Source organism: Onthophagus taurus, chromosome 3 (genome assembly GCF_036711975.1).
Source record: "Onthophagus taurus isolate NC chromosome 3, IU_Otau_3.0, whole genome shotgun sequence".
Taxonomy (NCBI): domain Eukaryota; kingdom Metazoa; phylum Arthropoda; class Insecta; order Coleoptera; family Scarabaeidae; genus Onthophagus; species Onthophagus taurus.
In genome coordinates, this window is record NC_091968.1 from 25,553,383 (window position 1) to 25,572,859 (window position 19,477).

The 19,477-nt window shown below is 29.1% G+C and overlaps 1 protein-coding gene across 3 annotated transcripts; it reads left to right on the top strand.

The window, feature by feature from the left end:
* The first annotated feature begins 141 nt into the window (after positions 1-141).
* On the top strand, positions 142-18,570 carry LOC111418590 (RUN and FYVE domain-containing protein 2). Of its 3 annotated transcripts, none has more exons than XM_023051152.2 (7): positions 142-344; positions 7,089-7,752; positions 7,803-8,112; positions 11,974-12,114; positions 17,312-17,409; positions 17,847-18,285; positions 18,335-18,570. In XM_023051152.2, the coding sequence occupies exons 1-7, from the start codon at positions 173-175 to the stop codon at positions 18,464-18,466; spliced, it is 1,956 nt and encodes a 651-aa protein (XP_022906920.1). In that variant the 5' UTR covers positions 142-172; the 3' UTR covers positions 18,467-18,570. The 3 variants fall into 3 exon arrangements, with proteins under 3 accessions (XP_022906920.1, XP_022906919.1, XP_022906921.2); XM_023051151.2 differs by lacking the exon at positions 142-344 and adding an exon at positions 623-947; XM_023051153.2 differs by lacking the exons at positions 142-344; positions 17,312-17,409; positions 17,847-18,285; positions 18,335-18,570 and adding exons at positions 623-947; positions 12,239-12,607.
* Positions 18,571-19,477: the final 907 nt, after the last annotated feature.

The following is a 19,477-nucleotide window of genomic DNA, read 5'->3' on the forward strand; positions in this document are numbered from 1 at the left end:
TTTTATTTAGATGATTAACAAAATTAATAAACATTATCTTAATCCAAAACAAGTATTTAACGCGGATTTAAATTCCAAATATAAATTCATTTGATAAGATAACTTTTATTCCTCCCTGTATCCATTTGTTTTTGTTGTATCAAATTTGACATCTGTCAGTTAAGATGTGAAAATGGCCGCTGCTGGTAGTGAAAGTTTGCCAACAATCGTACAAAATGCAGTCTCTAGTGTTGAAACTCCCGATAGAACCTCAAGATCACCTTCTTTAACATCGTTCCGAGACGTGCAATGGTCTCTATTTACATCAATTCCGGGGAAACGTCGACCTGTCAAAACTCTTAAAGGTAATTTTTAGGTTATGTCAAAAATAAATCATTTAAAAATAATGCGATTTAATCGTACACCTCTTTTTTAACTAATTTTTATGTAACATATCAAGTTATTTAATATTTAAATTTTAATTAAGTGAATTAAAGTTAAATTTTATTTAACTTTTATGTATATAGTTTGTCTATTAAAAACGAGATGGCAGCACATCATTGATTTTGGGGGAGGGTGAAAATTAGAAATTATTGATTTTCTACAACCGCAAAAACCACCCCAATGTCATAAGAAAAATCTATAAGACACGATTCGTTGTAACTTGTAAGCGAAGTGAATGTATTTGTGTTAATTAATTTTGAAAAACTAAGTTTTGATTGATATCGGAGAAGAAAAAAGGCCTTTTTGGGGTGTACAAATGAAATTAACGGAAATGGTCGAATCTGTGGCCCATGTTAACATGGAACAAGAGATGGCTGGGGCTCAAGATACAATTTATTTATGTAATTTTCGTGTTTCCGTTGATGGGGAATGGCTATGTCTCAAGGAATTACAAGATGTTGGGTTTAATATGCAAGATTCTATTGTTCAACCTGTTTCACCCGAAATACCGGTTCAATCTTTTGGTAAATTTTAGTAAAAAATTGTGTTTCAACCCATTTTTTTTTGTTAAAAATTATTTTTATATCATATCGTTAATAAATGTGAAAAAGAAAGTGCGGAAAAGTGTAGAACATATCGAAAAATCATGTTAAAGTTTCGATGTGACGTCACAAGCAATGTTAAGTTATGCATTTTCCTATTATACCGGTCAACACCTAACCTACAAATTGTTTATTTTATAGCCACTCATAAAATCTAATGCTAAACCGAAAATTGGAAACATTCGGATTTAGCCACACGTCTCTCAAGATGGCTAAACCCGAATGATTCTAGTTCTAGATCTTGTGGTAGTTCTAGTGATAGTGCTAGTGTAAAGCTAGAACTAACACTAGACCTAAAACTAGAAACATTCGGGTTTAGCCGTGCAATTTTAATGTCAAAAGTAACATTTAAATGGTAGCTTAAAGACAAAATTGTCAATTTGACATTTTAAATGACATATTTACATTATTTTCTGCTACCAGTTGACATTCAAACTCAAAAGAAGATTTTAATGTCACAAGTGACATGAAACTAATCAAATTTGACAGTTAGAATGTCAATTGGTAGCAAAAATTGAGGTTGACATGTCATTTAAAATGTCAAACTGTAAGAAACTTTAATGTCAAATTTGACGTTTTAGGTAATTTGATAAAGGTTAAGTTTTAATTAATTAATTTTCTCGGTTCAAAATGACGTTTAAATGTCAAATCATCATTGGCTACGTTCATTTACAATTTTTTTATAGTATGACATTCTAAATAACATTAATTGTTTTAATAAATAGCATTAATTGCCGCTAAACCCGAAACTACCCGCTACTTACCACTGCTACTAGAACTAACACTACACCGAGAACTAGAAACATTCGGATTTAGCCGCACGTCTCTCTAGTTATAGGTCTTGTGTTAGTTCTAGTGATAGTGCTAGTATAAAACTAGAACTAAAACATTCAAAGTTAATGTTTTTTATTGACTTTTTTGTTTTTTGAGATAAATGTATCACGATTAGGACACATTTTAAAGGCTTTTTAATAAAGAATATATCATCATCTAACTTCAGATGTAAAATGTCAACCTCAATTTTGACATATTTGTAATCTTCATTAAAAATCCTTTAAAATAAGTACAAACACGACATATTTATCTTCAATATTAATGAAGTTACGATCAACTTCCGGTTAGAAATGTCAACCTCAATTTTGACATATTTGTAATCGTCGTGAAAAATCTTTTAAAATGAGCCCAAACATGATACGTTTAATTCCAATATTACTCGAGATATAAGCAACTTCCAGTTTGAAATGTCAATGTCATTTTGATATATTCTTAATTTTATAAAATGTTGTAAAATTTGTCACAAAAACAAAAATATAATAAAAGAAAATGAGAAATTAAGGTTGGTATTAAATTAAAATTAAATTGCTATCTTCATTGTTGCTAACTTCTGGTTTAATGTTTTTTATTCTAACTTTTTTGTTTTTTGAGATAAGTACGTCGTGTTTGGACTCATTTTAAAGGTTATTTTATAAAGATTACGAATATAATAATAAAATTGAAGTTGACATTAACACCTGAAAGTTTTTTCTTAGTTGTGCATCGAAACTCTTTCAAAAAACATCAACATTATTTTTAGGCGCACTGCTAAACACGAATATTTCTAGGTCGTGTTAGTTCTAGTTTTTTTACATTCATCTTCAGGAGCAGGCCACGTCAAAATTGTATACTTTTGAAAACATATTTCTTTTCTTTCAAAGGTCTTTTTGTGTTGTTGGTTTTTTCTCTCAAAAACTTATGTATTTTAACACGTTTTTCTTAAAAAACTAACGTTATTATATTTTATCTAATTCCGTTATGAAAATTAAACTTTACATGTCTACCTGACGTTTTGTAACGTCACTTTTTTATAACTAGTGGTGTAATGAATTCATTACATCACTAGTAATGTAATGAATTCCATTACCTAACTACAAATTGATAAATTGACATCTGTCACTAATAGAATAAGTCAAGTTTTGAACAAAAATTGCTTTTTCAATGGAATTAGATAAAATTTTGTACTTAACACGTTATGAAACGGCTAATTTTGTATAACTCACGTAATTTACTATTTTGTAATTCGCGACGGTAATAAACTGAAACATCCTTCTCAAACAGCATCCGATGCTGTAATGAGATTTTAGTCACATTTTATGAAACCAGTTCAAGTTGGTGACATTGGGTCATTAATTTTTCTAATTGTCAATGTGACAATTTCAATGAATGAGTGCGCGCAAAGTTTGAAAATTACATTTTAACCTTAAACAATAATGACGTTTAAATTTTCGAAATGACGTATTCAAGATCTTGGTGAAATTTTTAATACCAACCTAAAATTTTAAATTTAAAAATAAATTAAAACGTCAAAATGACATTTATTGTAAAAATGTCTTTCATTGCAAATTTTAATTTGTCATTTTCAAATATTGCACCTCTCGTCATCGCAAGATCCAAGTTAAAATGGGATTTTTAAATTTAGAAAAAAATTTGATTTTGAAATGATGCCAAAAAGCTTCAAAATTACATTTTAACAATAAACAAGAATGACGTATTCAGGATTTTGGTGAAATATTTAATACCAACCTAAAATTTCTAAAATGATTGAGTGCTTTAAGTGTTATAAAACGTGTTTTTTATGCTGTTTTTGGTAATTCGCGTTTTTATCCTCTTCTTTAACAAAAATAGAATAAATTTTGACAATGTAGGGCAATATGTAGGTATTTAGCAGTAAAAAAAAATTGTGTAATTGTCAATTCAAATTTATATTATCAAGTGTTACGGTGTTACCAACTGCTACATACCTATTTCCCTGCATTGTCAAAATTTATTTTATTTTTGTTAGAAAAAAAGGATAAAAATTCGTGTCTTCGCCACTTGATTTTAAAATAGAATTCGTGCATTTCAAGCGTGTCTTACGAAACTAGTTTTTTAATATACTATTATTCTTTTCGTGTGTCTTCTAAAGTTCACCTTGTAGTTGATGTCTTTTGACGTAATGACTTTCTACGAGACATAATCACACTTTCGTTTAGTGTAGTTTTACACTTGCACTGTCAGTAGAACTAACACTAGACCTAGATCTAGAAACATTCGGATTTAGCCGCAAGTCTCTCAAGACGGCTAAACCCGAATGATTCTAGTTCTAGGTCTTGTGTTAGTTCTAGTGATGGTGCTAGTGCAAAACTAGAACTAACACTAGACCTAGAACTAGAATCATTCGGATTTAGCCGCACGTCTCTAAAGACGGCTAAACCCGAATGATTCTAGTTCTAGGTATAGCGTTAGTTCTAGTTTTACCTTGCACTGTCACTACAACTAATACTAGATCTAGAAACATTCGGATTTAGCCGCACGTCTCTCAAGACGGCTAAATCCGAATGTGTCTAGTTCTAGGTTTTGTGTTAATTCTAGTGATAATGCGTAATGTGTAATAAATTATTACTCAGAAAAAGAAATAATTAATTTTAAACTAATATTTTGAATAATATCGATAAAGTAGGAAACAATTTTAAATGTCAATAGTATATTGTTTTATATGGAAGAGAAGCAGTGCTTTTTATGGCGTGGTCTGTCGCTTAGCGACGAACGCAGTGAGTCGCTAATGACAGATGAGCCGTTAAAATTGTGGCGTGTCCGACAGTTTGCCGGACGAACGAAGTGAGTCCGGCAATGACGGACCAGCCACAAACGAATCTGCTTCTCTTCCGAATAAAACATAGTATTTTTTCTTCAAACGTTGCAAATAATACGGCGCTAAAGTGAAATGTTCTTCAACGTTATGGCGCTAAAGTGAAATTTACTTTAGCGCCATAACGCTGAAGTACTTTTTTGCTATGTTGATCTTAGCAACCGTCGTTATGCAACAATGACTTACTTCTACCGCGAGTAAACACGACAACAAAGTTGTCATTTAATGACGTTTGAAGAAAAAATAATTTATGAAACGTCATTTAAAAAAATGTATCAATTTAACCCTTCCTCTGTAAACCTGGGTATTTCCTGTCCGACCTACAACTGTTTAGGCAAATAATTTCTTCATTTCATATAAAAAAAAATGTATGCAAAAATAAATTTTTCGATAATTTTATGATTGATTTATCAAGTTGAGGGTTTCGAACATTATCATGAATAATTTATAAAATTTTTGGAGTGCATTAACAGGATGAAAAAACGGCCGGACCCGAAAGACCCACCTTTACAGACGGAAGGTGCTAAAATAGTATATTAAAAAACAAGTTTCGTAAGAGATGTTTGAAATGCACGAATCCAAGTTGAAAAACGAGTGGTGAAGCCACGAGTTTTTTAATGAATAAGTAAATGTTGAAAAAAAAATAAAATAAATGTTGACAATTTTGGGAAATAGGTATGTAGCAGTTGGTAACACCGTTACACATGAAAATAGAAATTTGAATTGACAAGTAGAAACTGTCAAAACACAAAATGTATTCATCTGACAAAAATGTTTCATGTACACCTCCCAAAATTAGAGAAATTGCTCAGAGTTCAATGTCCTCATCATTGTAGTCCTTGTATTCGATGCTAAGAACGTGTTTAAACATCCATAGACAAACCTTGTCACATTGACAACTAAAAAAATTAATGACCCAATGTCACCAACTTGAACTGGTTTCATAAAATGTTACTAAAATCTCATTACAGCATCAGATGCTGTAAGGAGTCTCATTACAGCACCCGTTTGAGTATTGTAATAGCTTTCATTACCGTCGCGAATTACAAAAAATATAATAACGTTAGTTTTTTAAGAAAAACGTGTTAAAATACATAAATTTTTGACAGAAAAAACCAACAGCACAAAGAGACCTTTGAAAGAAAACAAATATGTTTTTAAAAGTATACAATTTTGATGTGGCATGCACCTGAAGATGAATGTAAAAAACATTCGAAACCGGTAGTTCAATTACATTTGAACCTTAAACAAGAATGACGTATTCAGGATCTTGGTGAAATTTTTAATACCAACCTAAAATTTTAAATTTAAAAAATAAATTAACACGTCAAAATGACATTTATTAAAAGTCATTTTCAAATATGAAAAAATATCTCTAAAATGGGATTTTCAAATCTAAAAAAGAATTTGAATTTAAAAATGATGCCAAAAAGCTTCAAAATTACATTTTAACAATAAACAAGAATGACGTTTAAATTTTCTAAATGACGTATTCAGGATTTTGGTGAAATTTTTAATACCAACCTAAAATTTTAAATTTAAAAAATAAATTAACACGTCAAAATGACATTTATTAAAAGTCATTTTCAAATGCTGCACCTCTCTAAAATGGGATTTTTAAATCTAAAAAAGAATTTGAATTTAAAAATGATGCCAAAAAGCTTCAAAATTACATTTTAACAATAAACAAGAATGACGTTTAAATTTTCTAAATGACGTATTCAGGATTTTGGTGAAATTTTTAATACCAACCTAAAATTTCTGAAATGAATGTGTGCTTTAAGTCTTAAGAAAACGTGTTTTTTATGCTATTTTTTGTAATTCGCGTTTTTATCTAGTTCTAGCTCTTGTGTTAGTTCTAGTAATAGTGCTGGTAGTGACGGCACGTTAGTTTTACACTTGCACCGTCACTAGAACTAACACTAAACCTAGATCTAGAAACATTCGGATTTAGCCGCACATCTTTCAAGACGGCTAAACCCGAATGATTCTAGGTATAGGTCTTGTGTTAGTTCTAGTGATAGTGCTGACGCAAAACTAGAACTAACACTAGACCTAGAACTAGAATCATTCGGATTTAGCCGCACGTCTCTCAAGACGGCTAAACCCTAATGATTCTAGTTCTAGGTCTTGTGCTAGTTCTAATGATAGTGTTGGTGTAAAATTAGAACTAATACTAGTATCGGATTTAGCCTTGTGTCTTTAGACAACTATTTCACCAAAAAATTTGTATTTTAACCAAATGTGCTGCGAAAATATATAATTTTACACTTTTCCGCACTTTTTTTATCAGTAACAGCTTACTTAAGTGATTTCCCGTCGATTAAAAAAAAAATTGTTAAGTTTCAAGCAACATAATAATTCTTGAATAACACCAAATTTTTTTTTTATTAAATTAGGTCGAGATCCCGCATCAATAGAACGCAGTAACTTGGTAAACATAAGTAAATTAGTTGTGAAAGAACTAATAGAGCAATCGTTACGTTATGGTCGCATGTTAGATTCTGATCACATGCCGTTACAACATTTTTTTATCGTGTTAGAACACGTTTTGCGCCATGGTTTACGCCCAAAAAAAGGTCTTTTAGGCCCAAAGAAAGAACTTTGGGATATTTTACAAACCGTAGAGAAGTATGCATCGGAAGCTCAAGATATAACAGCAAGCGTAAGAGATTTACCTACGGTTAGAACACACATGGGGCGAGCGAGAGCTTGGTTGAGATTGGCTTTGATGCAAAAGAAACTCGCCGATTACTTAAAAGTTTTAATGGATAATAAAGATGAAGCTTTGGCTGAGTATTTCGAACCCGACGCTTTAATGTTAAGCGATGAAGCTATTATTATAATCGGGTTATTGGTTGGCTTGAACGTAATTGATTGTAATTTATGCGTTAAAGAAGAAGATTTGGATTGTCCTCAAGGTGTAATTGATTTCTCGCTTTATTTACGTTCCTCAAATCAACAAGTTACGGAAACTAATAACGAAGACGACGACCAAGGTGATAATATGACTACCGTTTTGGATCAAAAGAATTATATTGAAGAATTAAATCGTCATTTAAAGTAATTTTGATTAATTTATTTTATTTAATTTAACGGAAACTTTTTTATAGCGCAACCGTAACAAATCTTCAAGCTAAAGTTGAAACTCTCACAACGACGAATGCTTTAATGAAGGAGGATTTGGCTATTGCTAAGAATAGCTTGATGACCTTATTTGAGGAGAACAAACAGCTTAAAATGGAACTGGGTAGAGAGCAACAGCAACATCCTAAAGATCAAGTTATTGGGGTACAAATCAGTAATGTTACGGAAAATGATGAAAATAATAAGGATGTTTCTCTTGAAATTAATGAGTTAAAACAACGATTGGAGGAAGAAAGAAAATTGAGGGGCGAATCTGACAAGGAATTGCATTTACAGGTATGTTTTGTCATTAATAATTTTTGAAAAGCTTCGAAATGTCACATTCAAGATCTTGATGACATTTTTAATACCAACCTAAAATTTATTAAAGTAAATATTCCAACGTCAAAATGACATTTATTCTTAAAATGTCTTTTTTATTGCAAGTTTTAATTTGTCATTTAAATATTGCGCCTCGTGATCACAAGATTCAAGTTAAAATGGGATTTTTGAATCTAGAAAAGAATTTGAATTTAAAAATAAGCTTCAAAATTACATTTTAACCTAAAACGAAAATGACGTTTAAATTTTTGAAATGACTTATTCAGGATCTTGATGAAATTTTTAATACCAACCTAAAATTTCTAAAACTAAATATTCCAACGTCAAAATAACGTTTGCTTTTCTTATCTTTTTTCTTTTCATTGGTTCTCTCACAAATTGATGCAATCAAACTGTCATTAGAATAACACTGAACAAGGCCACCTTATTAAAAAGTAACGTATTTTAAGTAAATTGTTAGTGACAAATTCATTTCGCTCTTAAAAATGAACGAATGCACTTAGAGACATGAACCAAAAAACAAAACGAATGGTTCTTAACAAAAATTATATTTTGAAACAATTTATGTACACTAAATTTTTCCACAGGATGTTTTAAAATTAGGATCCTAGAACGACGTTTCAATTATACCGACTAAATCATGATATTGAACATGAAATTAGACATTTTTATCTACAGTTTGCTGAAAAAATCATGAAAATTGAACGAAATATAAAAAAGTTATCACATAAACTTTCCCAAATACATATTAGCTTGTTGCGTTTTTTTTTTGCACCTGAATGTAGAAAAGAATTTGAATTTAAAAATGACGTTTACATTTTCTAAATGACATATTAATTAAAATAATAGAAAAAGAAAATTCCTTTCTGTTTAAATGATGAAAATATTATTTATTCTTTATTATTATGACATATTCAAGGTCATGGTGAAATTTTTAATACCAACCTAAAATTTCTATAGCTTAATACTCCAACGTCAAAATGACATTTATTAATTTTATTTTTTTAATTGCAAGTTTTAATTTGTCATTTACAAATATTGCGCCTTTCGTGGTCACAAGATCCAAGTTAAAATGGGATTTTTTAATCTGGAAAAGAATTTGAATTTAAAAATAACGCGAAAAGCTGCAAATTTACATTTTAACCTAAAACGAGAATGACGTTTACATTTTTGAAATGACTTATTCAGGATTTTGGTGAAATTTTTAATACCAACCTAAAATTTCTAAAACTAAATATAGCAACGTCAAAATGACGTTTATTGTTAAAATGTCTTTTTCATTGCAAGTTTTAATTTATCGTTTTCAAATATTGTGCCTCGTGATCACAAGATCCAAGTTAATATGGGATTTTTGAATCTAGAAAAGAAATTGAATTTAAAAATAACGCGAAATTACATTTTCACCTTCAACAAGAATTTTGTTATAATTATTAGTAGATTAAAAACAAAAACATGCACTTAGTTAATGGATCTTTATTAATTTTAATTCTACCGATTTCGACTCAGTTTAGACTCATCTTCAGGAACATCTATATTTAGAAACGAAAAAGTCTGAATCAGTTACAAAACTTAAATATATGTCTAAAGTATATCTAAAGTACACATGTCAACTTAAGATTATCGGTTAGGTTGTAAGAAATAATAAATTTACAATGAAAGAACTTAAACTAACGTCACAAAAAAAAATTTTTCGGTTTTAGATTTTGAGATATTATGACAATTTTCGTTTTCTTAAAGGGAAACAACCACTCAAATAATCACACACGCTTTTTAAATTCGTTATTTTTTTCTGAATACAAAAATATGGGGTTAGATAGGTCTATTTCTTATTGTTTTAGAATAAAGCTAAAAATAAACTTTTTTTTAGTGTCGTCAAAGAAATTAAATTTACAGTTTCCTGTAAATTACTGTGCTATAACTAAAAATTATTCTACTAAAAATTTATATAAAATTTACTTTATTTTCTAATATAATTAACGTTCTAACGTGTTAAACTGTTCGTAATTTTTGTAATCCATCTTAAAAATAGGATTTTTAATGTTGCTATGTTTATTTGAATTAAAAAAAATATATGGGCGCCATCTATCAATAATTTATTAAGTCATTTAGTAATAATATTAAATATTAATAAAAAATGTGAAATAATGCAATCTATTCCAACTATTGTATAAAACAAATATAAATTAAATAGTTCAACAAATGTATTTGTTTCAAATATCAGAAATATGTTTTTTTAATTTTTAGTTGTAATTTACAGGAAACTGTAAATTTAATTTCTTTGATGACACTAAAAAAAAGTTTATTATTAACTCTAATCTAAAACAATAAGAAATAGACCTGTCAAACCCTATATTTAACTGTAACTGTCAAATCTTGTTGCTTGATTGTTAGTTTGATGCTATTTATTGTCTTCCTCTCCTCTTCAATTCTTATTTTCATTGTCTCTTCGTTCCTCTTCGTTTTTTTCTTTGTTTCTTCATTAATTATTATTTGACGTAGCTCTCTTTGTATGTTCTCTCTATCTGCTATGTATTTTGTTATGGCTTCCAATTCTATGGCAGTTCTTCTTAAATTAGGTTTCAATGGTAAGGCATATTTCGGTCCCTTGTTAAGCAATTTCATTTCTTGTTGGTTAAATCTTATATCTTCGTTATTATTAGTTTGTGAACTTTTTTCTTGTGTGTGTTTTTCTGCTTTTTCGACCAATCATCGTCCAGTTTTCTTATTATTAATAACAAGAATGACGTTTACATTTTCGAAATGACATATTCAGAATCTTGGTGAAATTTTTAATACCAACCTAAAATTTCTAAAACAATATTCCAACGTCAAAACATTTATTGTTAAAATATCTTTCATTGCAAGTTTTAATTCGTCATTTTCAAATATTGCGCCTCGTGATCACAAGATCCAAGTTAAAATGAGATTTTTAAATCTAGAAAAGAATTTGAATTTAAAAATAACACGAAATTAAATTTTAACCTAAAATAAGAATGACGTTTAAATTTTCGTAATGACGTATTCAAGATCATGGTGAAAATTTTAATACCAACCTAAAATTCTAAATTTAAAAATAAATTGAAACGTCAAAATGACGTTTATTGTCAAAATAAATAAATAAAATTAAATTTTGAGATATTATTACTTTTATATGATTAATAAAACGATTAAAATAGTTAAAAAGTCATTTTGATTAAATAAAATTCTTTTAATGAAACGTTTATGTAGAAATTTTCAAATTTTTTTCATTATCACTGAATTAAATCTTAAAAAAAACGATTTGTTAAGCGTAACGAAATAGTTACGTCTGCAGTTTTGAAGTGGAGGAAGGTTGTTGCTTGTTACGAGTGTGAGTCGTCAGTTGATTTCTAACCGTGTTCGCGATACGATTGCATAAACGCTTTTTAATGACCCATTTCACCCATAAAATAATAAAACTAACGGTACAATCGCGACGTCCTTTTATTTATTTTAATTCTTTATCAACAATCTCAACGCGTAGTAATCATTTTTTATTAAGATAACAAAACGGCAGCTAAACATAGTCTAGAATTTTATTTTTTCCACTTTTTAATCGTTCGATTCGTCATTTTCGCGATTACGAGGTAGCAATTAGAAATAATGTGTAGATTATGTTGCCCTTTCCCGGGATTTAAATCGTTAGATTTTTGTGGATTTCTAAAAGAAGTTGACGAATCAAATGAAGCTCAAATATTGGTAAATTGTGTTTGTTGATGTTAATAATAATTTATTCCGTAAGCCCACAATGGGTATCTCAAGGATTTGTTTTATTAAATATTAATTAATTAATTCCAGATGGATTTAAAAGCTGAAATGGAAGTAGCTATGAAATTGCTTGAAAAAGACATCCATGAGAAGCAAGATACGATTATTTCGCTAAGAAGACAATTAGATGATATAAAATTAATTAATTTGGAGATGTACAAGAAATTGCAGGCAAGTAATTATTAAAAAAACTCATTAATCATCAATCATGATATTATTTAAGTCGCTCATTTAGTTTGTTAAGTAAGTTTTATTTAAAAAGAATCAAATATAAGCGGAGAAACGAATGATTTAGGAATGCGAGTCTGAGTTGACTCAAAAAGGCGAGATGGTGAGCCGATTGCAAGCAAAAGCCGGCCAAATCGGCAAGATTCTCAATAACCTCGAGAAGTATAATCATCTCGTCGCTGAGAAGAAGCCATCCGGTGATCATCATAGAAGGGCTTCGATCAAACGTTCTGAAAGTCGCGAATCTACATCGGAAATGAATCAATTAAGTTTTGATAAAGTAAACGCGGAAAAACAAATTGATAAAGATAAAGATCACGTTGAGGATCGTAAAAAATGTGCTCGAATCGAGGAATAAGGATTTATTTGTTTTTAATTATTTTTTGATGTAATTTACAAGTTTTACTTTGTCATTTTCAAATAATGCGCCTCTCGTGATCGCAAGATCCAAGTTAAAATGGGATTTTGAAATCTAGAAAAGAATTTGAATTTAAAAATAACACGAAATTACATTTTAACCTAAAACAAGGATGACGTTTAAATTTTCGAAATGACGTATTGAAATTTTAATACCAACCTAAAATTTCTAAAACTAAATATTCCAACGTCAAAATGACGTTTATTGTTAAAAGGTCTTTTTTTATAATTTGTCATTTAAATATTGCGCCTTGTGATCGCAAGATTCAAGTTAAAATGGGATTTTGAAATTTAGAAAAGAATTTGAATTTAAAAGTAACTCGAAATTTCATTTTAACCTAAAACAAGAATGACGTTTAAATTTTTGTAATGACGTATTCAGAATCTTGGTGAAATTTTTTAATACCAACCTAAAATTTCTAAAACTAAATATTACAACGTCAAAATGACGTTTATTGTTAAAATGTCTTTTTCATTTCAAGTTTTAATTTGTCGTTTTCAAATATTGCGCCTCGCGATCATAAGATCCAAGTTAAAATGGGATTTTGAAATTTAGAAAAGAATTTGAATTTAAAAATAATGCGAAAAGCTTCTTTTTCTTCTTCACAATGATAAAGCTTGGCAATGGGGTTGGAAACTTCCCAGTCACTGCGTTTAAATTGCGTATTGTTACTCTAATGCGCTGTTTCTGTTTACGCAATCAACAAAAACCAAAACAAGAACCCCGCGTATCGATTGTCTATGCAAAAATACAAAAACATTGCGATATTCTACATATCGATTTCTCGAACATTACAAACGTAATCTTCTAAATACTGAGGTTTCTTTCGTTTTCTTGTTGCTCTCTCTCTCTGGTTGTCTCTTGGGCCTCTGTTGCTCCTGGTGGACTGGATTCAACATTCTCTGATTGGTGATCTTGGCCATTCGTATTGCTTGCAGATAAGAGTTGATCTGTGTGTCGCTTGGCAATGTTTCCATCCGGAAATTCCACTCTGTAGCTTACTGGACCAGTTTTCTCTGAAATTGAAGCTGGTATCCATTTCGTATCTGGAACATAAGATCTATCATATACTAAATCATCTGTTGCAAAAGTTCTCGGAATTTTGCTATCCCTCTTCCCTCTATTAATAGAACTTTGCAATATATCTTTTGGCAATAATATAATTTACCTCCGTTTTGTTACAAGAAAATTCCTTCATTATCTGTGTTCTGATATTTTAAGGGGGATGACACTTTCAGTAATTATAACTACGTCCTGTTCATACATGCTTAGAAAGTTAAAAATACTACCTTTAATCTTGGCAAGACCCCTCCAATTCCAAAGTAATGTCCTCATCGATAGGAATTTCTTCTTCTAGAAATATTCTTTGTCTTCTTCTGTCTTGCATTACTAAATTATTTAAATTTGTAAATGTTTCTTCATCTTCTGACTCCGTTATTAGGTCTTGAAATTCCTTTGTCAAGGTAAGTGGGGTTCTGATTTCTTTTGTCAATGGTACACCTCGTGAAGATATGTTACCAGGTGGCTTTTTTGCTTTGTTGTGAATTTTTTCTTCTGGGGAAGCAAGAAATTTTCTTTTAGAACTCTCTTGACTTTTGTATCGTATCGTTGATGAGGTCGTTATTGAGTTTTTCGGAGTAGTTCTTCCAGCGATTTTTTGTGGTGATTATTTTTTGACTATATCAGAATAATCCACCACTTGTCTTCGAGGTGCTGTGCTAGCAGCAAAATATATATTTCTGATGTTTTTTTCTAGCTGCACCTGCTCAGCATTCTTTATTAGTATATTAGTAAATTAGTAAATATGTAAATCGTGATGATCCGGACATTTAGAGCATATTTTTTGAGACTTGCATAACGTTTTTGTATGTCCATATCTTTAACAATTAAAACATTGTGTAACAGGGGAAATGTACACTTCCGGAATATGATGGCTACACCAAATTGATACATGTCTAGGTAATGTAGTACCTGTAAACGTAGCTACAATAGTTGATGTTGTTACAAATATTATTTCTCCTTGTTCATTGATTGTTTTTCTTTTTAATCTTGTCATATTTAACACTTCGCGTCTATCTTCTGTTTTCATTAGTTTTAAAATTGTTTCTTCTGATAATGAGGTATCAACACCTCGAATAATTCCTTTGCATGTTACGCTGTGTGAAGGAATAAATGCCCTCCAGTTTTCTTTTTTGACTAAAAAACATGATAAGAATTCATTAGTTCTATTGTATGGTATGTAATTGTTGAATTCAGCTTCAATTCTGTTTCTCCCTCTCTTGTCTACTCTCATAATTCGTTTTAAACCGCTTTCAAAAAGTTTTTGCCTACCTGCATATCGTGTAAATTTCCTGTATTTTTTTATTATTGTTTATAATTAATTCTACCACTTACCGCGGGGCTTAAACTACTTAATTAATTGTTGTTTAGCGTACTAGAAGTAACCAGAACCACTTTCTTAGATCGCCAAACTCGACTCGAATGACAAAAACTTCAAAATCCCAGTTTAACCTTAAACCAGGATGACGTTTAAATTTTTGGAATGACGTATTCAGAATCTTGGTGAAATTTTTAATACCAACCTAAAATTTCTAAAACTAAATATTCCAACGTCAAAATGACATTTATTGTTAAAATATCTTTTTCATTGCAAATTTTAATTTGTCACTTTAAAATATTGCACCTCTCGTCATCGTAAGATCCAAATTAAAATGGAATTTTTGAATCTAGAAAAGAATTTGAATTTAAAAATAACGCGAAAAACTTCAAAATCACATTTTAACCTCAAACAAGAATGACGTTTACATTTTTGAAATGACGTATTCAGAATCTTGGTGAAATTTTTTTTATACCAACCTAAAATTTCTAAAACTAAGTTTTCCAACGTCAAAATGACGTTTATTGTTAAAATGTCTTTTTCATTTCACGTTTTAATTTGTCGTTTTCAAATATTGCGCCCCACAATTTATAAAGTTCAAGTTAAAATGGAATATTGAAATCTAGAAAAGAATTTGAATTTAAAAATAACGCGAAAAGCTTCAAAATCACATTTTAACCTAAAACAAGGATGACGTTTAAATTTCCGAAATGACGTATTCAAGATCATGGTGAAATATTTTAATACCAACCTAAAATTTTTAAAACTAATTTTTCCAACGTCAAAATGACGTTTATTATTAAAATATCTTTTTCATTGCAAGTTTTAATTTGTTGTTTTCAAATATTGCGCTTCGCGATCACAAGATCCAAGTTAAAATGGGATTTTAAAATCTAGAAATGAATTTGAATTTAAAAATAAGCTTCAAAATTACATTTTACCTAAAACAAGAATGACGTTTAAATTTTTGAAATGACGTATTCAGAATCTTGGTGAAATTTTTTAATACCAACCTAAAATTTCTAAAACTAAGTTTTCCAACGTCAAAATGACGTTTATTATTAAAATATCTTTTTCATTGGAAGTTTTAATTTGTTATTTTCAAATATTGCGCTTCTCGTGATCGCAAGATCTAAGTTAAAATGGGAATTTGAAATCTAGAAAAGAATTTGAATTTAATAATAAGCTTCAAAATTACATTTTAACCTAAAACGAGAATGACGTTTAAATTTTTGAAATGACGTATTCAGGGTCTTGATGAAATTTTTAATACCAACCTAAAATTTCTAAAACTAAATATTTCAACGTCAAAATAACGTTTGCTTTTCTTACCTTTTTTCTTTTCATTGGTTGTCTCACGAACTGATGCTATCAAACTGTCATTAGAATAACACTGAACAAGGCCACCTTATTAAAAAGTAACGTATTTTTACTAAATTGTTAGTGACAAATTCATTTCGCTTTTAAAAATGAACGAATAGACATGAATCAAAAAACAAAATGTGGGGAACGAATGATTCTTAACAAAAATTATATTTTGAAACAATTTATATGTACACTAAATTATTTAAGAATGAGGTTTAAATTTTCGAAATAACGTATTCAGAATCTTGGTGAAATTTTTTAACACCAACCTAAAATTTCTATAGCTTAATATTCCAACGTCAAAATGACATTTATTAATTTTATTTTTTTAATTGCAAGTTTTAATTTGTCATTTACAAATATTGCGCCTTTCGTGATTACAAGATCCAAGTTAAAATGGGATTTAGAAATCTAGAAAAGAATTTGAATTTAAAAATAACGCGAAAAACTTCAAAATCACATTTTAACCTTAAACAAGAATGACGTTTAAATTTTTGAAATGACGTATTCAGAATCTTGGTGAAATTTTTTAATACCAACCTAAAATTTCTTAAACTAAGTTTTAGAACGTCAAAATGACGTTTATTATTAAAGTGTCTTTTTCATTGCCACTTTTAATTTGTCATTTTCAAATAATACGCCTTTCGTGATTACAAGATCCAAGTTAAAATGGGATTTTGAAATCTAGAAAAGAATTTGAATTTAAAAGTAAGCTTCAAAATTACATTTTAACCTAAAACGAGAATGACGTTTAAATTTTCGAAATGACGTATTCAAGATCATGGTGAAATTTTTAATACCAACCTAAAATTTTAATTTAATTATTTATCAATAATTATTTAATTGATAAAGATTTTGTAAAAAATGTGCTCGAATCGAGGAATAACGATTTATTTTTAATTATTTTTTGATGTAAATTAGTCGAAGTGTCGGCAGTGAGTTATTACTACTTAGGGGGTAATGATAATTGTTATTTACAGGAATGCGAGGGTTCTCTTAAACATAAGACAGAGCTCATTGCCAAGCTTGAGGCTAAATCGCAAGCGATGTCCGAGTCTATTCACACCTTAGAGGCTAAGTATGTACGAGCTTTATAAAAAAAATAAAGTTTTCTTTTAAAAGTGTGATAAAATATAATTAAGATAAGAAAAAATGTTGGCAAACCTTCACTACGGGCAGCTCTTTATTAGATAAATCTTGTGTAACTATTTATTAATAACCTATTTAGAAAAATTTGTAATCGAAAAATAATTTTCTTATAAACGCAGTATTAGAAGTAGTTAATGTAAAAATTTAGCTACATATTTTATTAATTAAAAAATATTTTTACGGTGCATGAAAATAAAAAAAAAAAAATTGTAAACATTCTTGTAAAACAAAAAAAAGAATAAAATCAAACTTGTCAAAAAAATTAATTTCTTTTAAATTTAAATTTCCCCTCCAATTTATTTTTTGGTTTGCCATTATTTTTTCTTATCATTTTGAATCCTCATTATCATTTTATTTAATTTCAAGATACCACGAATGCGAAAACGTACGTTTAGTATCAGAACAACGCCGTCGCGAACTCGATCTTCAAATGGCCCACCAAGAAGAGCAAACGACGGGAATTGAAGACGATCTAAAAGTTGAACGAGAATGGCGCGTAACCCTCCAAGACTCCATACAACACGACAAAGAAAAAATCGCCAAATTACAACACGAATTAACTCAATTACGATTAATCGCGCAAAAATACGCGGGCCTCCAAGAAGAATATTACACGCTTAAAGAGCATTGTTTGGAGCAGGAACAAACTCTCGAAGAATTAGGTAAAAAATTAAGCGATTCGAAATTGGAATTAAGCGATTTGAGGGAAGAATCGAGTAGGAAGAGTGAGGGGACTTGGGTTGAGGATAAAACGGCTGTTAAATGTAAAGCTTGTTGTAAAGAATTTAGTGTGACGAGAAGAAAGGTAAATTAAAACATTTTAATTTGATTTAAATTAAATTATATTTTTTTAGCATCACTGCAGAAATTGCGGCAACATTTTTTGCCACTCTTGTTCGGATAATTCAATTTCATTACCTTCTTCTGCTAAACCCGTTCGAGTATGCGATTTATGTAATGAAAATTTAAGCAAAAGAACGCTGTGATTTCATTTATTAAAATAATTTTAATTGTGGATAAAGCTGGCATAAGTGATATTTTTTAATATGTAATTTGAATGTGTACAAAAACAAATATAATATTTAATTAATTCATTTTTATTACTACATATATTTAATTTCTTCTTCCTCTTTTTAAGGCCTTTACCTTGTACAAGGATTATATTCATATTATAACTAGGACTTTCTTACAGAGAATGTAATGAGGTAGTCCAACAAAAATTTCCAAAAATTGTTTTAGAATAAAGTTAAAAATAAACTTTTTTTTAGTGTCATCAAAGAAATTAAATTTACAGTTTCCTGTAAATTATAACTAAAAATTAAAAAATCATATTTCTGATATTTGAAACAAATACATTTGTTGAACTGTTTAATTTATATTTGTTTTACACAAAAGTTAGAATAGATTGCATTATTTCACATTTTTTATTAATATTATTAAATGACGTAATAAATTATTGATAGATGTCGCTCATATATATTTTTTTGAATTTAAATCAATTTTACTTAAGAAGCAATATAAAAAAACTATAAAGGAAAAAAGATAAAATAAAATTAAAAAAATATTAAAATATAAAGCGAAATATTAACGGTTATAATTTTATTATTGTTAGGTTATCCAACTTAAACTCGGTTACCATGGTGATTAAGATCAAAATATTGCAGGTGCTTGTCAAAACTGAAATTGAATTTAAGTTTTTTTTAAGGAAAAATACGTAATTAATTGGATTTAAAGGTTGTATTTAACTCAAAATTGGTTTATCTAGGATACTATAAACAAGGTAAGTGGATTAAATCAAAAAAAAGATATTTTTAAGTTATTTCTCTTAATTAGAATCGATTTAAATTAACTACAATTAACGAATTTGTTATGAATGCGAGATAATCGTAAAGAATTCGAATTGTTTTAAAATTAATAAAAATTAGGTTAGAATTGATAAAAAAATCGGAATAAAATTTTATTATTTTAAGGTTATCCAACATGACTCGGTTACCATG